Source organism: Sminthopsis crassicaudata, chromosome 4 (genome assembly GCF_048593235.1).
Source record: "Sminthopsis crassicaudata isolate SCR6 chromosome 4, ASM4859323v1, whole genome shotgun sequence".
Lineage (NCBI taxonomy): Eukaryota > Metazoa > Chordata > Mammalia > Dasyuromorphia > Dasyuridae > Sminthopsis > Sminthopsis crassicaudata.
This window is the reverse complement of record NC_133620.1, coordinates 233,904,152-233,931,779: the sequence shown is the minus strand read 5'-3', so window position 1 is coordinate 233,931,779 and position 27,628 is coordinate 233,904,152. Positions and strand designations below refer to the sequence as shown.

Below are 27,628 nucleotides of genomic sequence, written 5' to 3'. Positions count from 1 at the left end.
AAATGAGTTTGGTGGGACTATGGAAAAGATGCAAAAATCAGTCTGGAAAAATAGGTTAGGCCCAGCCTGTGAAGGGCAGAGGGAGCAGGCAGCCACACGGAAGCTCCTGGTGTAAGGGAGTGACTCATTGTGGAGAACGGCCTGGAGAAGAGAGAGAATACGTGGAGACCAATGAGTGAGGAGGTTATTGCAATAGTTTAAGCAGGTGGGTTCATGGGATCATGGATTGAGAGCTGAACGCAGGACTAGGCAAAAAACGTTTCTAACCAGGTTTTCCGGTCCCAGGCGTGATCTATTTATTTAATTGATTGTTTAGACTTAAAGTGTGGAAAAAAATGCAGATTTTACCATGTGTGTCCCGAATGCTAACCATTTACTAACGTACTCCTGCCCCTAGGGAGCTCGGCAGTCCTCTAATCCAGCTCTTTTTCTAAAATGAGTTTTTTAAGGAAGCAAAGGGCCCAGAGGGTAGCACCCTCTGGTTAGTACAACGGCCCGAGGCCTCCGACTCCAAATGTGCCTCCTCCCATCCGCTGTGCTTAGACAACAGCCATCACAATGTGATGCACGCGAGCACGCAACAGAAGGGGCTCCCAGGGGAGAGGCCAGCTGGGGTCGAAGGATGTAAGATGACAAGAAACGTGTCAGCCCGGTTCTCCTCAGTCTCGTACACGTTCTTGCCCAGGCTGTAGCTGCCCAGATGCAGCGAAAGCGCCACGGGAAGCGTTCTCCCGCTCAGGGCCTGCAGAAGAGAGAAAGGTCTTCCCGACATTCCCTGCGCGATAGCGAAGGCTCTAAGGACACGCGTCGTCAGTCGATCGCGTCCACTTTTTCCTCCCAGGACACCGTAGGTCGCGGTTGCCATGGGGACCTAAAGTCGGCTCCCATGCCTTGGCCGCCGGCAACCCTGTCTCGGGTATTTGCTGAACTGGCACCGTTAAATGAGAGAGGCCGGGATGGCTTCTCGGGCGCCGCGGGAGAGTCGCTGCCGAACCTCAGCAACCACTTGCCTCTATGCACGTCCTCGGCCCCGGCGACACCCCAGAATCCGACCCGCGAGGTGCATGTAAGCGGCTCGGCGGAGATGTCGTGCGGCCCCGACCGGGCCCTGGTTACGATGAAAGTTAGCAGCACCAAAAACTCGGCGGCCGAGGCCAAGAACAGCGTGGGCCGCCGCCTAGACTACATCACGCAGAACCTGCAGAAGCCCGACATCCAGGTGAGGGGAACCGTGAGGGCCCGCTTCTGGGGAGGGTCGGGCCCCGAGCGGGGGAGGTGGCGGGAAGTCCGGGAGCAAGGAGAAGGCTCTTAACTGCGGGTCGGAGGCCCCTCTATGAAGCGTATCGCTAACAGTGTATAAAATAAAATCCGCATCATGACAAGGGAAACCGGTTACAACGAGATGGGGCTTCTGGAGTTCGTCCGGTTAAGAAATCTGTGCTCTAAATATAAATGAAAGGAGTGGGCGCCGTTTTTTGTTCATTTAAAATTTTTACTTTGTGCTTTTAAATTTCGAAAAGTTGCTGGCTGTTTGGAAAACCTTTCAGCCTTTTAGTTCCGCCCCTGAATGCTTCGGCGGTAGAACAATGCACTGGAACTGTGGCGTTCTCCATAGCACTGAAATATGGATCCCGCTACCCTTCCTCCGGAAATAAAAAATCAAAATAACGTACTTTCTAGAAAGCGATGAATTTCCTAGGAACCAAGTAGTAACCACCTCGGGAGTATCTGTTTCACGTTTCTCTTGGGTATTCCCAATGCTCCTTAAACATAGTCTAATCTAGTCAGAATTGGCTTGTAATTAATTCATTAATTAATCCTGTATTAAGATTAAGATTATCCAAATCCACCACCACTTATTTTTTTCCTAGTACTAATGAACTTTAGCCACAGAATTTGAAGTCAAACCAAGTGTAGTGTAGTGTAGGGTCTTGGAAAGAGCAATGGGCATTGATACAAATTTCAGTTTTCCTTTTCGGTCCTCGGCTTCCTCCTTTTATTTATTTATTAGATGACTCCAGAAGGACCTTCCCACTCCAAATCTTCGATCCAATATTGCAAGCGTTCTTAACCTGGGGTCTAGGAACCTGATGAATAGACAGACATTTTTGTATTTTATTAATTTAACATTTTTTTGAGATGTCCTTATAGAATTCACCAGACTGCCAAAGAAAGATTAAGAATTCCTGATCGGTAGATAGATTTCTAGTTCAAAATTGCTTTTTGCCATCAATTCTTATTCATATGTTCTGTTCAATATGGGTATTTGTTAGAGGATTAGGAACGCTTTACTTAAAGCAATGAGCAAAGATTTGAATTTTGAAGTCCAATACATTTGTAATTTTAAAGTCTTTTGACATTTGTTCAAAAGATAATTGTAGAAAGTAAGTTAATACATTTTTAAAAGGTTTCATGATGTTATGTATGTATTAAGTAAATTAAAATAATCTATAAAGTAGCCAAGAAAATAACTTCTTGAAAAAAAAAAAGTTAACTATAAGCTGTTACAATCTGGTTCAGATGTTTAAAAAGCCACTGATATATAGAGTTTGCATAAACAGGTATATTTGAGAACCTGAGGAGTTATTCTCTTCTAGGATATAAAAGAGGTCGCTTGGTTTGTAACCTGCTTTAATTGTACTGAAATGCAGTATTCAGGGCAAGTAAAATGAAATCATAATCTCCCAATTATCTGTGCTAATGAAGGAAAGCAGTCATGTGGATAATTCAAAGCTGTAGATAATCCAAAAAGTCATTTAAATTATACTTTGGAATGAATTATACAAAGTTTTCAAAGTCATAGGGCACTTTTAAACTTTAATCATTTCAATTGTGACTGTTTTTGCAAATGATATTTAAAAGAAAATGTGCCAAAAGTATAGGGTAACTATATTGCAAGCACAGCTGTACACAATATATTCTAACTTCATATTCTGTGACAGAAAAATGTTAGAGTACTTGTTTAACAGAACTGAAATTCTTATCAGTGGGAGGGGGAATTCTGTTAACCTTTATATATGCTCTTTTAAAGTTTGCTTATGATACTTACTGTCTCTATGCCTTTAATAAAAAAAGAAAGAAAGAACGACAGCTTGTTTAGCTGAGGATCCTGGCTGATTATAGCTATCATGACATACAGGAAATATGAGAGAGTTGTTGCAAAATATCACTATTACAATTGGTAGAAGTCCAAAACAGATTGGTACTTGATGCATTTGAAATACCTTCCTGCCTTTCCCCCTGCTCCCCAATTCAAAATAAACGACATTTGAGTGCAAAATAAATAACATCGTGGTAGATACTGAGTAAAAAACATTATTTAAATAAAACACAGAAGCTATATAGTAAAATTTAAAAGCCAGTTATGCATTTTTGCCTAAATGGGCACATTTAGTAGAAAAGTTTATAATAATAAATATGTAAAAGTGTGACTTACTACAATCATATATGAGTTCATCACTCAGGACAAACCTAACAGATTTTTAAACCAGATTATAAAATTTAGAACTAAACAGGACTTTTAAAAACTTATCATATTACCAGATGGGGAAACTGGTGGCAGTAAAAGTTGCTCAGTCTTACAACTGGTAGCAGGGCTGAAACTAGGACAGGGTCTCCTGATTCCAAGTTCAGGGATCTTTCTACTAATCAATTTAATAACCTACTAATCTAGGAACATAAAGGCCTGTGTGTTTAAAAACAAAACAAAACAAAACAAAAAAGACCATAGCCCATAGAACAAAAAGAAACTGGCAAAACTTGTAGCTAAGATCCGCAGCTTCTTGATAGAGAACATGAGACTTTTAAACTAATTAGTTTCATAGTTTTAAAAACTGGGAAATACTTTAAAATTTATTAAGTCCAAGCCCCTCATTTCATTATTGAAAAATTGAGACCCACAAAGGTCACATAGAATCAGAAATCTAGAACTAGAAGAAGCTCCAGGGACTATCTAGCCCATTTTATAGATATTCATTCTATAGATGAGGAAACTAACTTAGCCTTCTTTCAAGGTTACATAGGTAACAAGTATCAGAACTGGGATTTGATACCAGTCTGTACTGTACTACCTCTTAACAACAAGACACTAAATCATTTTGCTTGGTCACAAATAGAGGAATTAATTAATATCCTCCTGTGATAGTTGGTTAAGCAAGGTTCCCTAAGTATTCACGCCTAGTTTAATTGAGCCTTCCAATTAAAGTAATGTGCCTCATAATGCCTCACTCCTTTGTGTTTTATTTGTATTACTTATCTCTGCTTAGTAGATTGTAAAATCCTGGACAGTGAGAACTCTATTATTTTATTTCTATTTCCTCAAACCCACCAGCTTAGTAAATTGAATATAGTAAAAGTCCAGTCCATTGATTCTTTTTACTACCATCTGGATCCCTTCACCAGCACCAGACAAGAGGATCCTCCATAGGCCTCAGGACACCATCAGTGCAGTACTAGATAAACAGCCAGGGCCTACAGCCACTAGCACAAAAAAGCCTGAGAACAATACTCTTTCCATCCTGGAAGCAGAACTCAAATTTAAGAGATTGGCAAAGGGCCAAAAAAAGAGGAGCCTCCCAAAAAAAGATCTGACCAAAGAAAGTTATTACAGTGAAAGAGAAGATCAAGACAAAAACTCAGAAGAGGATAACAAAGTCAAAACACCTAAAGAAAAATGTGAAGTGGTCTCATAGAGGACAAATAGGAGGAAAAATAGTTTGAAAGGAAATACACAGGTAATAATCACAACTGTGAATATTAATGGGATGAACTCCCTCATAAACCTGAAGCAGATAGCAGACTGAATCAAAAAATAGAATTATACAATATGTTGTTTGCAAGAAACATGTGAAGCAGAGAGAGAGTCATACAGAATAAAGGTAAGGGCCTGGAGCAGAATCTATTATGCTTCAGTTGAAGTAGAAAAAACAGAGATAACAGTCCTGATCTCAGACAAAAAAGCAAAAGCAAAAATAAGCCTAATTTTAAAAGAAAGGAAAATATATCTTCCAAAAGGTACCATACATAGACAGTAAAGTAATATCAGCATCAAACATATATGCATCAAATAGTATAGCATCCAAATTCTTAAGAGAATTCTGTTCAGTGAGTTACAGATTTATGGCCAAAAAAGAAATACACAGCATTACAAAATATAAAATAGATAAATTTGGTTATATTAAATTAAAAAGCTTTTAAACAAACCCATTGCAACCAAAATTAGAAGGAAAATAGGAGCTGGGAAATAATCTTTACATTAAGTATAAAGTAAACCTGATAAAGGTTTCATTTCTCAAATATATAGAGAACTGAGGCAAATTTATAAGACTACAAAGCATTCCCCAATTGATAAATGATCAAAGGATATGAATAGGCAATTTTAAGGTGAAGAAATCAAATCTGTCTATAGACATGTGAAAGAGGTGCTTGACATCACTTTTGATTAGAGAAGTGCAAATTAAAAGAACCATTTCATACCTATCAGATTGGCTAATATGACAAAAAAAAATAAAATGATAAATGTTAGAGAGGATATAGGAAAAATGAGGCACTAATGCACTTTTGGTGAAGTTTTGAACTGATCTGTTTTGGAAAGTAATTTGGAAGTAGTCAAAGGACTATAAAACTGTGCATATTTTTTGATCCAGCAATACCATTACTAGGCTAGTTTTCCAAAGAGATCATTAAAAAGGATATAGGACCTATATGTATAAAAATATTTATAGCAGCCCTCATTGTAGTGGCAAAATATTGGAAACTGAAGGGGTGTCCATCAATTGGGGAGGTTATATGATCTATGGTATGTGAATGTAATGAAATACTATTATGCATTAAAAAGTGATGAACAGGCAGATTTCAAAAAAACCTGGAAAGACTTAAAACGAATTGGTGCAAAGGAAAATGAGCAGAACCAGGAAAATGTAATTGTATATAGTCTCAACATTGTGTGATGATCAGCAATAAATGACATACCTCTTTTCAGCAACATGATGATCCAAACAAAACAAGTACAAAGAACTTGGGAAGGAAAGCACTATCCACATTCCCATAAAGAATTGTTGGACTATGAATGCAGGTCAAAGCATACATTTTTTTACCTACTTTATTCTTATTCTTATTTTCACAATTTCTTCTTTCACAAGTGTAACTGATATGGAAATGCTTTACATGATGGCACATATATAATTTATATCAAATTGCTTACCATTTTAGGAAGTGGGGAGGGAAGGAGAAAATTTTGGAACTCAGAATCTTATAAAAATGAATGCTAAAAGTTGCCTTCCTTTGTAATTGACAAAGAAAATGAAATATTTAAGTGAGGGAGAAAAAAAATAAATAATGAGCAGCTTACTCTCAGAAAAACTTGGAAAGACATGAATTGATGCAAAGTGAAATAAGCAGAACCAGAATATTGTACACAGCAATATTGTATAATTGTAAATGACTTACTTATTGTTGAAATGAAATTATTCTAGACAATTCTGAAGGACTTAGGATTAATAATGTTGTCTTAGCTTCACAGACAGAACTAATAGAATGTAAGTGCATATCAAAGCATGCTTTTTCTTTCTTTATTTTTTTTGGTCTATATTTTCTTTCCCTGGATAAATAACCTGGAGCTATGTTTTGTATAATGTATTAAAAAATTGCTTTCTTTCTCAATGAGGGGGAAGGAGAAAGTTTGGAGTTCAAATTCTTAGAACAACAAATGTGAAAGATTGTTTTTACATGTAATTGGAGAATAAAATATTAAAGAAAAAGAAAACCCAAAATGGGGTTATGAAAAGTAGGGCATAACTGAATAACAAACAGTGTGTGTCTGTGTGTCTGTGTGTCTGTGTGTGTCTATGTGCATATTCCCCAAGAAGCTTTTCATAGAACCAGAAGTAAATAAAAGACAATTTTAAGTAGAGAACAAACACTAACAACTAGGGAGAAAAAACTAAGGATCCTGAAAGATGCTAAAGCATGAAATTAGAGAAAGGTGTGAAGTTTGGAGAAAAGCTAGTAGGACAGTTTGGCGGGGATCTTAGAGTATATATAGAGAAGCACTGTGAAGGACATCTTAAGAAGAATCATATCTTAAAGGGCTTTAAATAATGACTTGTGAATTTGTATTTAATCCTAAAGGCTATAGGCTAAAATCATTGAAAAATTTTTTAAATTAATTAATTAATTTTTATTGTAGCTTTTTATTTACAAGATGTATGGATGGGTAATTTTTCAGCATTGACAATTGCAAAACATTTTGTTCCAACTTTTTCCCTCCTTCCCCCCACGCCTTCCCCCAGATGGCAGGTTGACCAATACATGTTAAATATGTTATAGTATAAGTTATATGTATACATATCCAAACAGTTATTTTGCTGTATAAAAAGAATCAGACTTTGAAACAGCGTACAATTAGTCTGAGAAGGAAATCAAAAATGTAGACAGACAAAAATATAGGGATTGGAAATTCTATGTAGTGGTTCATAGTTATCTCCCAGAGTTCTTTCGCTGGGTGTAGCTGTTTCAATTCATTACTGCTCTATTGGAACTGATTTGGTTCATATCATTGTTGGAGAGGGCCTCCATCAGAATTGAAGTATATAATGATCTCCTGGTCTTGCTCATTTAACTCAGCATCAGTTCATGTAAGTTTCTCCAGGCCTTTCTGAAATCATCCTGTTGGTCATTTCTTACAGAACAGTAATATTCCATAATATTCATATACCACAATTTATTTAGCCATTCTCCAATTGATAGGGATCCACTCAGTTTCTGGCCACTACAAAGAGGGCTGCCACAAACATTCTTGCACATACAGTTCCCTTTCCCTTCTTTAAAATCTCTTTGGGATGTAAGCCCAGTAGTAACACTGCTGGATCAAAGGGTATGCACAGTTTGATAACTCTTTGAGCATAGTTCCAAATTGCTCTCCAGACTCACTTGATGAATTCACAATTCCACCAACAATGTATCAGTGTCCCAATTTTCCCACATCCCCTCCAACATTCTGCATTATCTTTCCCTGTCATTCTAGCCAATCTGACAGGTGTGCAATGGTATCTTAGTTGTCATAATTTGCATTTCTCTGATTAATAATGACTTGGAACATCTTTTCACATGGCTAGAAGTAGTTTCAATTTCTTCATTTGAGAAATGTCTGTTCATATCCTTTGACCATTAAATACATATTTTATTAAACAGAAGCAAAACACATTTCTTTCAGTACTTGGAGAAGCAATTTTAATAGCAACCTTAATAATGAATCTTGGAAGGCAACACCAGGAGCAGTGGCAGTTATAAATTTGTTTGAGAGTGGAAAAATTAAGTTTATTTGGTAAGTAGTGGGACTTAGGTGATGGTGACAACATGGAAGGGGTAGGGAAGAGGACTGATGATTTGTAAGTTTCTGTGGTATAAATGATAGGGACACTAAGAGCAACATTAGTTCTTATAGCAGTAGAAGAGCATAAATGGCCATTTTCATTTAGGATCTTCCTAATTAGGAATTGCTTTCAATAACAGTCATTCCCTGATTTATTTTTCAGAGAAGTAGATATCCCTTCCTCTTCCCTCTCAGGGAAAGTCATCCTTTATACTAAAGAATGAAAAAAAGAGAAAGAAAAGTTTAGTAAAATCAAGTAACATATGGGAAAAGTCTGACTTTTGTGCAATGCGTATTCAATATCCCAAGTTCATAATACATCTGCTCTTCAAAAAACTAAAGAAGATTCCTTTTCATATCTCTCCTTTGGAGCCAAACTCCTAATTTCACAGCATTTAACTTTATGTGGTTTGTGATTTTAGTTCTTTGTATATACAGTGTTTTGCCTTACTTGAATCCTCAGCATTCAACGTAGTAGCTAGAACATTTTTTTTATTTAGTAGTTTTTTCTATAAGTCTAACTCTTCATGACCCCATTTAGAGTTTTCTTGGCAAAGATACTGAAGTTACAGATGATGAAATAGGGCTTTAGTGACTTGCTCAGGCTCACACAGCTAGGAAATGTCTGAGTCCTGATTTGAACTAAGAAAGATGAGTATCTCAGACTCCACACTACCCATTGTATAATCTTGCTGCCCACCTGCATAATCAGCATTTAATTGTTTATTGACTTTACTCACTTTGCATCAGTTCATATAAGTCATCCCACACTTCTCTATAGTCATCCTACTATTTCTTACAGCCCAGTAATATTCCCTTACATTCATGTACTACAACTTGGTTAGCTATTTCCATTTAATGGGTGTCTGCTTTGTTACTAGTTCTTTATTGCAATTTGTTGCTATAAATATTTTTGGTATGTGGGAAGCCTTCCTTTTTTACTATTGACCTTCCTTTGGATAGATTAGAAGGCAAGACAGGTATATGCCAACTGTGGGATCTCTGGATCAAAGATATGAATAGTTTAGTCACTTTTTTCAGATGGTTTCAAACTGCTTTCCAGAAGGATTGCATCATTTCACAGACTATGCATTGATATACCTGTCTTTCTGAATAACTAAGTGGCACAGTGGCTAGAAGCTTGGGCCTAGAGTTAGGAAGACCTGGATTCACCTCTGACTTTAGGCACTAACTTTGTAACCCTGGGCAAGTCATTTCACCTCTGTTTGTCTCAGTTTCTTCAATTGTAAAATGAGAACAATAACAAGAGCCTACTTCTCAGGGTTATTTGATCAAATAATAATAGTATTTGTAAAGCATGCTATACAGTGACTGGCATGTATTTGTAGTAGGTGCCATATAAAAGCTTATTTCCCTTTACCCTCTCCCCCAATATTGACTATTTCATTTTTTTTATTTCTTCTAATTTTCTGGTTATTAGGTAAAATCTCTTAGAAGAGTTTTGCATATCTCATTATTAATGATCTGGAACATTCTTTCATATGGTGGTTTAAAAGTTTGCAATGCTTTTGAGAACTATTTGTTCACATTCTTTTACTGCTTACCTATTAGGAAATCACTTTTAGTCTTAGATTTTTGTTGCTTCTGTTTGTGATATCAGATCCTTAGGATTAGATTAGGGAATGTTACCCAGTATCCTTTCTTAGACCAGCTTCAGAATTTACTTTTGCTTATTTTTCTGCTTATTAGCAGTGATTCTGAAATGTCAAAACAAGATATAATGTACATTACCAGTGAACTCTTGAAGCACTTATTGTCTAAATCATACATTTGCCATTTAGAACATAATACCTTGCAGTTTTATCCTGTGTATATTCATATATGTATTTATACATACAAAATATACATTATATGCATTTATATTTATATATACAATATTACATATATGTGTGTGTATTTTTCTGTCTTGATTCTAGAGAAGTCTTTGTAAGTCAAAAGCACTAATGTTACATGCTCTTATATTTCCAATTGTCTTTCACAATGCCTACACATAGTAGGACCTCAATGGATATTTGTTGATGATGTAGCTATTTGGTTTTAATGTAGGATTACAGTTCCAAATTACTTACCATTATCATTATATTATATTGTCTACCTAAAAAACTAGGAAAGATGGGGGGGGGGTGGAGAAGTTTAAACATGTGAGTAGACATCAAAAGTAAGGACATCTTAAGGTACTACCAAAAAAATTTGTTCCTGGGGCTGATTAAAATGATAGCTTTGCAAGGGAAAAAATTATATGAACAGCAGTCTCAAGAATTGAAGTTAAAAAAAAAAAACCTCCTTTGATCTTCTTAAGCTTATTCTGATTAAAATTAAATGGATAACTCCTCTTGAAAACTTAAAGCTATAAAAAGAGGAAAAAATTGCTTTTAACTAGGGCATATGAGTCAAAGCACTTAGTAAATGGGTCATGGGTATTAAAATTATTTCCAGTACTCTTTCTATAAATTATTTTTTAACTGTTAGATTTTCAGCCCATCAATGTATTTGAGGCATACTGTTTAATCAAATAGGAGAAAATCTAGGTGTTATTTTGCAATCCCAAAGCCACAAGATGGCAGTGTTTTTAAATATATAAAACTATTACGAATTGGGAGTGTATAATATAAGATTGATCTTTATTCAGTATTTCAATTAATATACCATGATTATATTACGCTAAAATTTTTGTTCATTCAAGAAAAATTAATTAAGATGTAATGAATTTTCAAAGTCTACTAAAGATAAAGAAATCTCTATCACTTCTCCATAGCTATGCTGGCCAAAATACATTTTTAGACAACAATATAAGAAAGCTCAAAGTTTCTGAATATTTACCTTTAAGCAGTCATATAAAAATAACTTTCACACCAGTCAAGTAACATTAAAAAGTAAGTGACAAAATAGTGGTTGCTATGGTAGAAAAAGTAAACTTAAAACTATATAGTCCTGTGCTTTTTACTTTCTAAAGAAAAGTATGCCTGTGGCTTTTCCTTTTTTTTTTTTTTTCCAACATATAATAGTTTTAGGGCAGGCAACTAAAGAAGGGAAGACATTTGAAAGTAAGAAGAAACAAATTGAAATGATAGTTCTAAAAATGGCTATATTTCAATACAGTATTAAAATATTGTACAATACTAAATGTTTAAAAAATTAACAAGATTGTTTTGTGGAATGTACAATGAAAAAAATGTGAAACATCATCTTTCAAATCTGCTATTCCCAAGGATTTCCTTTATCAGTTAAATGTTTGGTCCTTATACCCTTTGATATCCTCCTAATAATTTTTGGTATTTATCTATCTGTATTCCAAAAAATATCACATCCAAAATTATATGGTAAACTCTTGACATATTTTTTTAGTTTTGTCCTATGTATTTTTAGTGTCTCATTTGCAACTTTTCCACCAGTGTACAATAAATGTTTTTCTATAAAGAAATGCTAACATGAAAAAAATTAAACAAGAGGTTACAACTACATTTTACACATACAAAAAGCAACTAAATGTTATCTTTTTGAAGACATTGCTAATTTGATATACAAGTAAAATATAATATAGATCCTTTGACTCTTTAGGTGCCTTTAGTTGGCAATATACTTTTTATTTCATATGTATATATATGAAATATAGTAAACATGTGGGTGGCTTAGGATCTGGACAAAGTAAGCAAAGGGAAGTTCATACCTTAGGTCTCAACTTTAGGCACTACCATCAGATTCAAGCCTTCCCAGTTGCTCTACTGCTAAAATGTCGTTAATATGAAAGCCCCGTGCATTAAAATGGAAATTCCTTGAGAGTAAAGACTGCCTCAGTTTTTCCGGTTTATATTTTCTTCACTTTGAACAGTGTTTGGCCACAGTGTTTATTGAGTACTTTTTCATTCATTCATAAATATAAGAGATGTCATCGATTCCATGAGATAGTTGTTACTTAAGTAAATTAGCAATTTAATCACAGATACAAAGCTGAGGTAACCTAATTTGTTCATTTAATTTTAGTTATTCTTCAATTCAGTTCAGTAGTTTATTAATTATAGTTGGTGCCTGAAGAACTACATTGACTTCTTTTTATACAAGGAAGAAAAAACTGATTGCCCCAGTCTCTTATTTCTTTCTTTTTTTTTTTTTTCCCCAGCCACTGTTTTTTCAAAACAATACAGGCAGTGCAGACATTTTCCTACCACATTCTAACTAAACCCCAATATAATCCATTCTGGAGGATGTTTCTCACTATTGTATGTTCCTGTGGATTCTTTCAATCTACACTAGCCATTTTCCATCTATCAGAAAATGGTTGTTTTTAAGGCCCTGTGAAGATTCCACCCTCTCTCCAAAAAAGAGCTTTTCCATTCCAGATTGAATGACTTCCTGTGTTAAGAGTGTAGAATTCAAAATTTGGTTGGCCATTAATTTTGTCCCATTTACACAGTGCTTAAAAGTTCACAAAATGCTTTCCTCACCAAAAAACTTGTGAGATAAATAATTATAACTTAAATTTATATAATGCTATCTAGTTTATAAAGTACCTTTGATTCTTACAATACTTTGGGAGTTAAACAAGGCTGATAGTGTCTTCATTTTACAAATGAAGAAACAGACTCAAGAGTGTAATTGACTTGGACAAAGTCATATAGTTGGGAAGTCAGATCCCAGCCTTAGAACTAGAGGGGATCTTAGATGATATTTAGCATAGACTCATTTGATTAATGAAGAAATTGATCCAAAGAAGTTAGATTGCCCAAAGTCACATCATAAGGTGCAGAAGAGAGCTGGGGTTCAAACCCAAGTGCTTTTGATTCTAAATCCTTTATACTATACTGCCACATATTGTTTATTGTAATAGATTGATTACTGACTTGAAGTCAAGACTGCCAGTTAGTAAACATTTAATTGAGAGCTTATTATGTAGCAGGAACTTTGCTATGCTCTGGGAATTTTGTTCTTGTTCAGTCATGTCCAGCTCTTTGTGATCCATTTTGGGTTTTCTTGGCAAAAGTATTAAAGTGATTGCCATTTCCTTTTTTGGAGAAGGGGGTAGCTGTGAGGGTTAGTTTTTATTTTTTTTTAACTTAAATACAAAATGAAAAAAAGAAGAAAGAAAAGACCATACTATGCTTTTCTTCTAACATCTGTTTTTCTGAAGGTGGATAGCATCTTTCTTCATAACTCCGAGTCTTTCCATGTTTTTTTTTTTAAATCAACCAGTTCATTTCCTGTACCCCAGCAATATTCCAACCCAATTACATCCTATCTGAGAGATTGTCTGTGAAAGTTTTTCCTCAATTTTCTGCCTTCTGTTCTTGGCTACATTAATTTAAAATAATGAAAATTATTCTTTTTATAATTCAGCCATGCTCTCACATCATGATATAATTTAAGGTCTGATACAGGTGAATCTGCTTCCTTTACATCTTTTACCATGATTTTTTAAAGTTCCTGATCCTTTGTTCTTCCAAATATTTTTTTTATTATTTTTCCAATAGCAAAATATTTTTTTAGTAATTTAATTGGGATAACATTGATTAAATAGATTAGTTAGATAAAAGTATTATTTTAAAAATTATATTGGCTTTATTTATTCATGAATAATAAATATTACTTAAATTCTATAGATGTGAGTTTATATAAAAATGTTTTATATTTATGTTCATATAGTTCCTGTATCTGTTTTGGCAGGTATATGCTCAAATACTTTTTACTATTTAGGCATTTAAATGATCTAAAACAATACTGAAATAATAGCACTTACACATACTGTATTTTTTCTATTTTTTCAGTTTTGACAAAATCTATTTTAATTTTAACTTTGGCTGAGAAAATGGTTACTATCTTAGCTTTTTTCATATACTAGTTCTACTCGCTTTTTATTTTTATCTTTGTATGCATCTCTCATTTTTATAATGTTTCCTTAAAGCAGCATATTGTTGAATTCAGATTTTTAATCTGCTTTCTATTTCTGTTTTATGGATAAATTCATACCATTCTAAGCTATTGTTAGTTACTAGTAGTATATTTTTCTCTTCTTATTTTTCTTAACTATCCTATTTATTATATTTCTCCTTACTCTGCTGGTATATTTCTACCCATTCTCTTGCCATTCTGTTCCATAACCTATCCATCCTTCTAAAAGATCTTCTTTTATTCTTTCCCTCCACTTTATCCCCTTGCCCTTTTATTTCTTTCTAAATTTAAAAAATTTTTAGACTTGCACATGTGTGTGTTATTCTTCTTTAACCCATTCCCAATAAGAATAAGATTCCAGTGCTGCCCATATTCCCCCCACTAAAATCTTCTGTATCATATTTTCCTTTTATACCTCTTTTGTATGAGATAATTACTCCTTTTTAACTCTACATTATTTTTTTTTAAATTATCCCATTATACTTTGCTCAACCCATACCTTTCTTTTCTTATTGAGTCCTTTATAATTTGATTGTTAATGTTTATCTTATATTTCTCCGTGGTGTCAAATTTTCCCTTAAGTTTTGGGGTTTTGTCACAAAAACCTGAAAGTTGTTCAATTATCAAAATTCAGGATTATACATAATTTTGTCGGGTAAGTGACCCTTGTTTATTACTCCAGTTCTTTCATTCTGTTGTGGTATTGCAAAGCCTACAAATCAACCTACTAGCTATAAGATCTTATGTAATCCTTATTGTAGCTACATGATGTTTAAATTGTAGTGGTGTTTTTTTCTTGTTGCTTCTAATATTTTCCCCTTAGCCCAGAAGCTTTAGTATTCTTCTTTAAGTTTTCCTTCTGGGATCTCTTTGAATTGGAAATCAGTAGAATTTTTCTATTTCTTGTTTGTCATCTTCTAGAATTTTAGGGAAATCTTTCTTGATAATTTCTTATCAAGATTTTTTGTGTTTTTTTTTTTAAACATAATTTTAAGGTAGTCCAACTATTTTTACATTACTTCTCTTCGATTTATTCTCCAGATAGGTTGTTTTTCTGATGAGATGTTTCACTTTCTGTTCTATTTTTTCATCCTTTTGATTTTGACTATTTCTTAATGTCTTAGAATGCATTAGCTTCCCCTTGCCCAATTCTGGTTTTCAAGGAATTATTTTCTTTCTTAGGTTTTTGAATTTTCTATAATTCTAGTTAGTTGACTTTTCATAATTTTCTTGAATTGCTATTTTTTTCTAATATTCCCTTGATCTCTCTTACTTGATTTTTAAAGTTCTTTTTTAAATTCTTCCAAGAACTTTTTTGTGCTTAGCACCATTTAACATTTTTCATTGAAAAAGGATGCCTTTTTTAAACTTCATTAGCTTTCTTGATTTTGAACACTATCGTGTCTGAGAGCATTTTTCCCCACCCTCAGAGCAAGACAGGGATGCTCCCAAAGTATTTACCCCTTTTCCAGGTTTCATATATTCTCACTTCACTAATAGCAAGTCAATGATGGATGATACTGATTAAGAATTACACTAGGAATTTTAGCCTTTTTCAAGTAGTTTACAAGTATAATTCAATGAATCTGTGACTTAATTGATATGGGTATTCCCATATCACTAATAATGTTGATCACAACCCATTCAAAACTTCCTGTCTTGTATCATTTTTTATTATATCTTTATTTAGATTCACACAAAGACTTCATTCACCTAACTTTTAGTGAGCTTTTCTCTCATTTTTCTGACATTGAGCAGTCATCAGCTTTCTCTTTCTACATGGCTAGCCCATATTTTTTTCTGTTCAAACCTTTTTCTGTTCAATTCTTTATACTATTTCTTTTACATACTTGTTTGTAATATGTTGCAACATCCACCAAGCATATCTCCTTAATCTTTAACATAGTTACTTAGAGGCTATTCTATTCCTCAGCTTTTAGTGTGCCACTGAAAGAGCATTAGTATATGTCTTTTATTTCAGAGAGAAACTTGGGGACATTAAAAGAATTGTACAGTTCCTCTAGAAGCAGTCCAAACCATGTTCCTCATAGTGTTGATTCAAGGTCCGGTTTACTGAATATTTGTAGTGTCTGTGCAATATATATGTACTTGTGCACAAGCTATATGGGTTGTCCATCCATTTGCATAGCATAGCCTGGACAAGAGGAATTCTTCATTCACTTATTTTTTTTCTGTTAAGCTGTCTTGAGAAATTATGGGTCTCATTTAGGAGGCTCTGAAGTGTTCCAGAACTTAATGCAATCAGCACAATGTAATTTATAACTGGTAGGCCACATCATCAAGAAGGAATATTCAAGTTGTATTTTGCACTAGAAAATATCTTCCATAACATTGACAACACTTTTGGCAAGCATACATTTCTCTCTGTTATGCTTCATTTGATATGAATTGTTGATGTTAATAATCAGAGAGTTATTAAACAAGTTCTGTTGCATTTTTCCAGATCTATATTGTATGATTCTGACATTTGGATTGGAGACAATATTGGAAGAGAGTCTTTAATGCAGCTTTCTTTAATTTTGCTTTTCCTTCTACTCTTGCTGTTTCATAAAATGACATTTCTCATAATCTTCCAATTGCCTTTCTTCATAAGATTTTACAGATGAGTTTATATTTAAATCAGTGCTGCCTTTAGCTGCTGTATTTCTGTACTTGACAAACCAGTCAAGTGTTTGTTGGCCGAGATGGTTGGATGCTTTTAGTCTCCTTATTATAGCAGTTAATTACTTCATTCACACTTATTTAGGAAATGGTTATGATAGGTGCTGAAATCTTTTTCTTCATCTATTTTGTATACTGGGCATCAACAATTTGTTTAAATGAGACAGATTAGAATTGTTTTAATTGCCCATCACAGCTTTTTCTTTTTATTTTTTGAATTTATTTTAATATTCTAATAAATCAGAAATCTGACTATATTCTGTTTCCCATACCAATAATGTCATTGATTATATTTTAACAATTTCATTTTTATAATTTTATTTGATACTTGTCATCTAGTGTGATCTATACCTATAACTACTTTTTGTGATTCCATAGTTGTATCTATTATAGCTCTTATCTAGTACTTTAATGTTCTTTTCTAAAAGAAAATATTCATGGTTTATAGGTATAATACTTTTGTGTAGTTTGTAGATCTTTGATCTCTCATTTCTTGCTCCTAAATCATATTTTCAAATGTGGGTTGTTTTGTTGTTTTACATCTTCCCATATACCTACCTTTGCATGAAAAATACTATGTAGATGTTGATTTCATTTGGAGTGTCTCACAAAGAATGGTAGTAAAAATCAGAGATATAGTTACAGCACAGGTATTCACATTTTCTGGCAGAAGCTCAAACCCTATTCTCGGTATTTCTGAAGACAAGATAGAAACTAGTTGAATTTCTGCTTACTAGTCTGACACCTTAAAATGAAACACTGCTTTCTATATGATATGATATGAGGGATGCCAAAATAGTCACTTCCCTAAATTTGGAGAAGACTTCAGTTAGAGAATGCTATAAAACAGTAAAAAATTAAATTATTAAGTGTGTGATACAAAACATAACTATTAGAGAGTTTTTACAGAAAGAAAAAACAAATGTTCCATAAGAGAAAAAAGCCTTAATGGTTAAATTTGAGCAGACATTGAAGAGTTAATAACAATAGAGTAGGTATAAGAAGAAAATTCACTGAGAGGAATTTAAGAGTAAGAACACAAGGAAGGAACTCGAGAGGACAATATATCCCCTCCCCCCTCCAAAAAAAAAAAAGTCTTCCCTAAGTATAAGTTGTGTATATTAAGGAGTCATAGGAAATAAAATAGATGTATTTGGTCCTGGTTTCAGAAAATACAGTTGGTTGGGCATGCTGAAGAAGAGTGGAGATGGCTATATTTAAGGTACTTTTAAAAATATTATATATAATAAACTACTATTTTGTCAGACTGTGAGTACCATTTAAAAAGATTAAAAATGTAACTGAAGGTAAGTCTCTTTAAGGAGGATTGAAGTGTCCTGGGCAGATCACACTGTGTAGAGTTCTTTCCTCTACTTAACATTTTTAAATAGATGAAATCTGGTTAGAATGAATAGTTTTGACAGCCTTAATGAATAAGGAGTTTGAATTAGAGCCCCTTCCAACTTAAAAACTATAAATCAAACTGACTACAAACATAAGAAACGATAGTATTCATTTAGTAGAAGCATTGCAGGACAATGTCAAAAAGGAGCAGCAGATATTCTTAGGGAAATGCAAAGAGGAAGAAAAGAAAATATCTTAGTTATTTATTTCTCTCTCCTCTTTCCACAGCTGTATAGTTTCCCAAAGAACAGAGATCCAGAATACTTTTGGAGAGGATATCATTAAACTATCCCATCTGCTATGCCATGATGTATACTTTAAACAATATAAGATATAAAAATTTTAGTAAAAAACAAAGGGTGATTTTTATTGTTGTTGTTCTAGAGAAAAGGTTTATGGAGGTTTACTTTTCTTAAAAACTAGATTTCACTGCATTTAAAAACTTTTTCACTACATAAAATTTCTTGGGCATACGTTATATTTGTAAATGTTTCTAGGTAGTGTGAAATACCTATATCAGATAGGTAATTATAATGACTGTATTTGACTTCTACTTTTTTAAGGTATTTTTTTAAGCTAACTAGAATATCCTCCTTATCGTAGGTCTTTGATATTCTACATTCCTGCTTTTTAAATAAGTTATCTAAAGTTCAGGTTTCTATTTTGTTTCAGAGGAATAGCATACAATAGTTAAAAACTTTTACTTTGTTTTATTGGCTTTAAAAATTTTACTGTTCTGCTTTCTTTTTCAGGCAGAAAATATAACTGTGACAAAGGATTTTAGTAGAATAGAAAATGCTTATCACATGGAAGCAGAGGTATGTATTTATCACATCAAATAATTGAAAACAGCATGACTTTGTGGGGACAGTTTTGTCATTTATTTTTATCCTCAAACCTAATTTATACAGGAGAAAAGTTATGTATGATGTTGAAAAAAGATCATTTTTCTCTAAATAATTTGTGATTTAGTATATTTAAAAATTTAAAGGAAATTTAATGAGATTTATTGGAGGACAAAGTTTTTTGAAGTGAAATCAAAAAGGTTAGAAAGGATTGGAAGGAAGCAGTTGATTTCCACCCAATACCGTATGTAGCAGTATTTTTTCGTAGGGAGTGAAAACAACATGAAAGAAATTTATTTTATCCAAATAAATGGTAAAACTAATGTTGTTTGTGAAAGATTGGAGCATTCTTCAATATTCTTTTATTTCATAATATAATTTCATTGTCCCATGATGTTAAAAATCCCTTAAGAGAAAAAACCTTAGTAAAAACCAGAATAGAATGAAAACCTTTTCATTACTTTCAATTTATGTTAAACTTTAGTTCTCAGAACTTTTTCCATTTTTTTTTCAACACATTAATACATTTATATGTCTAAGGCCATAGGAACAGTCTAATCATAGTTAAAACACAATATCTTCTGCCCTACTCCTCTTCCTTCTCCCCTTCCTCTTCCTCTAGTGACAGCTTCTAATAACACTGCTGACAATATTAACTTAATATACAAATTGGTATATTGTCTGTGTTTCCCCTTCTGGTTATAGAAAACTGCCTTGACTCTATAGGCAGGAAATCAAAGATTTTAGACCTAGAAGAAAAATGATGTGCTTCTCCTACAGGCATATAAGGTGCAAGTATTACAATTTTACATGGGAAGTTATTGAACCCTGAAAAGGTTAAGTGAATTAAATCTAAGATAAATTAGAAGATTAAACAAATAAGTGGTAGATGGGAAACAAAGCTTTTAGAATACAGATGGATGGTTTAAAAGTTGCAAGACATGGGACTGTTTTGAATCACTGAGAGTTAATATGATGATTCTCATGTGAGAACTGTCCCTTTTCCTGCATGAAGTATTCTGCATGTGAAGGACACATTTTAAGAGATTTATTTCAAATACTATGTTGTTTTTACACTTGATCTTTTTTAAAACTACAAAGATTTTTCATAGTATTTATGAATATGAATAATTTATATGAGTGCCTTGAAGAAGCAAGATCATAAGATTATATTCTCATCTAATCCAGTCATTTCATTTTTTTAAAGAAGAAAACTGGAACCTAAGTGACAAGATGATAGTCAATTTTAGAGGAAGAATTTGATCTCAGGTCCTCTGGCTGCAAGAAACAATGCTTTTCCCACTATACCAAAAGAGCATTGTATTTTAGAGTCTGAAGACTTAGATTTCTTAATATCTTTGTGACCTTCAGAAAGGTGTAGGAGCCCTCTGGGCTTCTATTTCCTCATTTGCAAAATTAGGAAATTAGACTAGACAACAGCAAAAGATCTTTCCAATTCTAGGTCCTTGATCATTTCTTTCTGTTCCCATTTTATGCCATTAAAATTACTAGTGATGATCTAATCAGTTTTCCTGCCTAGTCTTTCTCTCTCCAATTCATTCTTCACATGGCACCTTATCTTTCTTCTCCAAATTTCATTATGTCACTAGGCAGTGGAGAATCATTTGATATTGAATTCTTTAGTCTATTTATACAAGGCCCTCCATAATGTAATTTAAATTTCACTTACTAGTTTTTCTTAATGTTTTCCTGCATGAATATTCTGGTCTAACTAGGTCAATCTCTTCACTATCCCCCATGCTTTTTCTGTCCTCCAACATTTCATTCAATTCTTTCTTTTATTCATTCCCTACTGAAAGCGTAAATTTTCTCTACAAAATTTCCCAAAACTTTAAGCCATCCTTTAAGACTTCTTAAATTCTGCCTAAAGTGGTCCCGTTCTGCTTAAAGGTTAAGAAGAATGAAAGATCTTTATAAAAGGCTATTAAAAATAATTATGAAATTTTTATTTAGAGGTTTAGCAATACATGGGAAAAATATGAAAGAATAGCTTGAAAGAACAAGGTCAAGGAAAATTTGCTTTTGCTTTAGAGCTAGGAAGAGATCTGAGCATGTTTGTAGGAAATAAGGAAAGAGTATCAATAGGATACTCTTGGCAAGCTTTCAAAAGATAGGGAAGGAGGGAAGGGGAGCAATAGTTGAGGGGTAGCTTTGGCAAGGAGATAGACTAGCTTATTCTCCATAATTTAAGTTAAAAACTTAAACAAAAAATGTGGATATTGTTTTGAGGTATAGGGAAGGGAAGATGAAGCTTATATTGACCAATGTACCTATCTTTAAAAATTGATTTTTTTCCCCATCTGCTTATAATTAAATTACTTTCTGCCTTATAAAGTTTTCTACAAGGGATAGAGCCAAGGATTTTTCAGTCTGGGGTTTGTGAACTTGGTTTTGCTGTTTGTTTTTGTTTTGGATTTTTAAAATATTTTAATAGCTGTTTAGTGTTGTATAATACTTTTTTCTTTATAAAATTTGTATTTTATGCATTTCACAGAAATGCATAAAGAAAATGTCTTTAAGTTTCACCAGACTTCTAAAGGCATCCATAGTACCAAAACACAGGGTAAGAATCCCTGTTCAAAAAGGATGCATTCAATCTTTTTGAAATATAAATGTTTGTTAGATATAGCATATATATTACTAAACTAAATACTCCTTTTGGTTTTAAAAGGATGCTTGAATTTCAAGGAAAAACAGCAGAAATAGCAACATCCACCCTGAGTATATTGGTTGTCCTGCTGCCAATATCAAAAATAACCACTTTTCTTGTCTGATAAGGGTAACATAAAAAACAAGAAACCCTTGCCCAAGTTGCTACTGAATCAGTATTAAAATTCAGCTTTTCTTTACATCTTTGACCACAGTGATATTGTTGGGAAATATAATGATATTTTTAAAATTGACAGCTTTTTTTTAAACTGATTAGAACTTTGGTAGATACAAGTGTCAAATTTAAAATATTTGGGGTGTATATAAAGATCAATACTTGGATTTCTGAGTGATTTTTTTTTTTACTTCAAACTTTTGCTTTTTCCTTAATTACCAAATTCATTGTCAGATCATTACAAACTTTTAGCTAAAATCAATAACGAAAAAAGTTCATGTTTTGTGCAAATAGAAAGAATTTCTCACATTGGGCTTGATCCTAGTAGTTTTAAGGAAATGAACTATCTTTTAGCAATAGGCTAATTCTTTTGAGCTCTTGATGAATTTAAAGTGGAGAAACTATTTTCTTTATTGCAAACTGATTTGGAGATTTCACACTGCCTTTAGCCTTCTCACATAGGAACCCAGAACATCATGAATATTTAAAGCAACTTCAGAGAATTTGGGAAAAGGGGATATAAGTATGATTTTGGTTTTGACTTTTAATGGGAGTATGTGTTGGAATCCAATTATTTAGAAAGTTTTTATCTTGATCAGTTGGGTCAGTCTCTTTCATTTATTAAGATTACATTTAAAAAATAATAATTGCATATGCATCCTAGTAATATCTACATAAGTAGAGAGAGCGCCTTAAGATAGGATATACTCTCAAATGGATGGACTTAGGTGATTTAATCATTCATCTTCATAGTATCAAATGACCACATGACTACTTTAAATCTGTTACAGGTGTATGAGATTGTTAAAAAATTTTTAAAAAGAAACAGAGTTTTGTGGCATATGCCTTTTTCATTTTCTTAGCTGACAATAACTGATTCAGCATTAGTACAAAATGTTTTTTTGAGGTATTTTTTGATAGTCCATTGGGTAGCACACAGTTTCCAGACAGCTGACCTAGGGCTAGAATTAGGTGATGACTGAAAAACAGAGAACAGCTACCAGGTATAATAGCATATAAATTGACCATTTAGGCTTTTTAAATGACTCCCAAGTTAAATTCAATTTCTATGCCATTTGTGCCGCCAGCTGCATCTCTTAAAGGAAAAGCTGCTACTGCAGTTGAGGGAGATTGCCTAACTACTAACTACTGCCTACTACTACAGAAAAGGCCAACGTAAGAAGGAGATCTTCCTTATATAGGACAGACTCGGGAAATATTTTTAAGTTATTTTATGAAACCAGTTAAGCTTGCATTTATAACTGTTTAGACATAACAGATCTCTAAATAGCTTAGTAGTTATTTCCTTCCTCTAAATACTTTCTTTGCAGAATTTAATTTGTCTATTAAAGATAAGCGTACTCCAAAGAAATTAATGTAGGGTACCAAGAATTGGAGCTTAAACTATATCTATAGATGAAGGGAAAAATAAGGAATGGTTAAATAAAAGGAAACCTTTGAATGCAGTTCCACATAATTCAACTTAATGCAATAAACATCTATTAAATACCTAGTGTGTGCCAAATGCTGTACTAAGGGATGGGGATATAGTTACAGTATTCAAGAAGTTTAAATTCTACTAAGGTAAAAAATTTTGAAGAAAAGTCTTGCCAGTGTCAAATAATTCTTGAAGGATAAAAAATATAAAAACTGAGAAAATTCTATTGGGTTTCAGTAGATTATTAGTGGCTAAAGAAAGTTTCAGTGAAAAGTTAAAGATAAAATCCAAATGTTAAATTAAGGAAGAAGGGAAATTAAAAGATGGGGATAAGGGGAGGAGAAAGGGTTATAATAAGGAAATGGAGGCAGCCAAAGTAAGCCATATTTTTTAAATTAGCCATTAAAAATAATAAATAATAATAAATAGTATAGTATTTATCTAGAATGACTGGTCTATTAAAGAGCAAGGGGACAGCTAGATGGTGCAGTGGATAAAATACCAACCCTAAAGTCATGAGAACCTGAATTCAAATTTGACCCCAAATATTTGACATCCTAAATTAGTTGTGTGACTCTGGACAAATCACTTAACCACAATTGCCTTGGCAAAAAAAAAAAAAAGGAGCAAGTGATTAAATTTGGGAAATCATCCTCAGCTTGAAATTTAGTCAGTTATTATGTATTCTGTAGTAAAACAGACCTTGATGTCACTGTGAGATAAAAATGCTGTTGAAAGCATCATACTTATGACTATTTTAGAATGCATGAGAAATTTTGCTCCTTGAAGAGGATACATGATGTTTTTCCCAATATAGTTATAGCTGTGGTGCTCAAAGTACAAATTGATTTCTGTATTAAAAAAAGAAGTGAAGGGAATATTTCAGATTGTGAGGGAAAATGAAGTGTTTCTTAGAATAGAAAAAAATCCATTTTTATGTATTCTCTTGTTCCTCATGATTCTAGAAAATCATAAAAATCAAGGGACTAAAACCTCAAAGTCTGCTTCAGAAATACCCTTTCCCTAAACTTTCCATATTATCAAAGGTGTGGATATCCAAAGAGATACCATGTACATAAAAGAGGTTACATAAAAGAACATCATGTTCTTTTCTATAAATAAAATGGTAAATTTGTCAAGTATGCCTAAGCTAAACAGTGGAACTGAAAACAGAGACATGAGCCGAGAAAAACAGTTTCATTCTTGTTGTACTGACTCAAAAACTTCAGCAAATAATCCCAAAGTTTTAAATGCAAATTGTCTTGTAATTGAGTATATACAGATCAATAAATCTACTAAAATTCATAGTCATACTTAACAGAGCTTATGATTGAATCAACCCATATATAATTTTTCTTTTAACACATTTTCTTAAGACACTACTTAGTGGGAAGGGAAAATTATCCTAAACCAGAAGAGGAGAAATTCTAAAAAGAAAAAAAAAATCTCCCAAAAGCAGTTGTGGAATAAACATGACATTAACATGTGAATAAAATGAAGACTTAAAAAAGAAGGTTTTTTTTTTTAAGCACCTGATGAGGAATAGAAGAATTCTAATTTACTGATAGTGTCTGAGGGTAGATAAAGAAGGAGAACTCCTCTAATCTGAAGAAAGAGAAGGACTCCAGAATGTTTGGAGCTAATAGTTAAAAGACTCTCCTCCTAGAAGAGGGAACTGAACTATCTCAGGAGGAAACTGCTTTCTACATTCTGAGAGAAATGATTATTAATAACCAATGATTTGAGTATATCTAAGAGTTTCTCTTTTTTCTAAAGTCCTCATTTCAAAATTGTCTCTGAAGGGCATTACTGGTTGCATTAACTTTCTCCTCAAATTTGATCTGACACCACCCAGCCTTACAAGGAATTTAATCTAAAATGGGGAAGCCCATTGTGTACTACACAGACTTTGTTGGGGATAAACTCTTTGATTAGATTGCCTAAGTACCTAGGGTAGTTGAAGTAAAGAAGAAGAGAAAGATAGGAAAGATTTCCAAAGTAAATCAACAGGATTCGGCAACTGATTGTCTAGAAAGAATGAATGAGAGAGAATACTGAAAGAGAAATCTAAGGTGATGAAAAGATGTTGTTTCTGTTAATAGATATAGAAGTGTTAAGAGGAGGAGAAAATTTTGAGGGAAATTGAATTAATCTAACTTTGTACATGTTGAGTTTTAGGTGCTGATATGACATCCAAAGGGGACAAGTACAGTTAGAAATATGAGAAAGATAGGCAGAAATTTGCAGTAAGTTGGAAATATAGGACTTGAAGCTTAGAAGAGTGGTATGATGTAAATTTGAGAAACACATGCCTAGAAGTGATGATTCAAAATCTGGTTGGCATTTTCAAAAGAAAAAATACAGATAGAAGGGAATCTATACGAGTTTCCCCCATGGATTTTTCTTGGACCTCATTCTCTTTTCATCCTTTATCACTTCATTTAGTGATTTCATCAGTTCCTCTGGTTTCAGTTATGTTATGTAGATGATTCTTAAATGTATTTGTCCAGCCCTAACCTCCTTATCTCCAGTCTTCAAATACCCATGAGAAATTTCAAACTGGATGACCCATGGACAACTTAAACACACACCAAGTTCAAAATTTAACTCCCAAAATCTTCCTTGCTTTACATATGTCCTATTATTGTCATGAGCACCACCACTCTCCTAGTCACTCAGACGCATAACACAAGTGCCTCCTTCCTCTTTTCTAGAATGAGATGCTCCTTCTCACTTATTGTTTTCTCTGGCTACCACCATACTTGGAGTGCTCCCCTTCCTAGTCTCCATCTCCTAGCTTCTCTAGAAATCTCCTATGAACCTAAAAAGGTAGACAATACTTTCCCACTGACATTGTACCCAATTTATCATATAGATATATAATTACATAGTTGTTTTTTTGAATGTAATCTCCCTGATTAGACTGAACTTATTAAGAGCAGGAACTGATTTTTGTTTTTCTTTGTACCCCTAGCACTTAGCACAATGCCCGCTATACAGGTGTTTAATAAATACAAGTTGATGACTAAATTAGAATTTGTCAGATTGTGCTTTTCTTTTGTACTGTTTTCTACTTCAAACTGATATTGTTCCTCTGTATTCTCAGAGGAATCTGAAACAATACAATTCACGAAAAAATAATTTTAACTCATAATTTTCATTTACAGGTCTGCATTACATTTACCGAATTTGGGAAAATGCAGGATGTTTGTAACCTTCTTGTTGAAAAACTAGATAATTCTGTTATCATCAGTCCTCCTCAGTTTTACCATACATCAGGAGCTATAGAGAATCTTAGGTAAGTTAAACAAAATTGTTAAATAAAGTTTTCTGTTATATGATTAAATTGTCATTAATGTTATTATGTTTTTTTATCCCCAAGACGTCAAGTGTGTCTCTGTGCTGTTGGAAATGCATGGCGAAAAGCTCAAGAAGTATGTCAGCTTGTTGGCCAATCACTTGGAAAACCTTTATTAATCAAAGAGGAGGAAACAAAAGAATGGGAAGGTCAAATAGACAATCAGCAGTTATCTGACATAGCTGGTTCACTAAGTATACAACAGAAAATCCAAACTTCAACTATATTTGCTTCTTCCAGGGTATTTTTAAACTTTGAGGTTAAGAAAAAGGAAAAGAAAAAAAAATGATTTAAAATTCTTTATAACCAAGCATTTTTTGTTTTTGTATCTTTATATCTAATTGCCCAAAACTATGATTAAATTTGTATAATTTTTACAGTTTTTAATACTAAATTAATTTTTATGTAGAATGCCAAATTTTATGTCAATTAAAAAAAATGGACCCCCATGATATACTTAAATTCTGTCTTAATCAATTTTCAGTTTTTGCTTTCAATTCCCATTTTCCCCACATTGTTTTTTCATTGTAATATGTCATTCTTTTTATATTTTTCTATTTTTGTGATCATGAGAACAGAATTTGGGGTTAGAAAACTTGCATTATTAGGTAAATTTTCTCTAACTGAATTTTTTTTTTTAAAAAGGAATGGCTAGGCATTACATTGATTTTCATGGATATATGTCTGTAGAGTGCTTTCTATCCATTTTTATTGTTTGGATTGTTTTGGGTTTTTTGTTACACCATGTTCATTGGATGCATTAAACATTAATGCAATATTA

At 33.2% G+C, this 27,628-nt stretch overlaps 1 protein-coding gene across 1 annotated transcript; it reads left to right on the top strand.

Annotated features, from left to right (window-relative positions):
* The first annotated feature begins 286 nt into the window (after nt 1-286).
* Nucleotides 287-27,628, top strand: IRAK1BP1 (interleukin 1 receptor associated kinase 1 binding protein 1). The gene is made up of 4 exons (XM_074310461.1): nt 287-1,219; nt 19,114-19,179; nt 26,657-26,787; nt 26,872-27,628. Exons 1-4 carry the CDS (start codon nt 701-703, stop codon nt 27,134-27,136), a joined length of 981 nt encoding a protein of 326 aa, XP_074166562.1. The 5' UTR covers nt 287-700; the 3' UTR covers nt 27,137-27,628.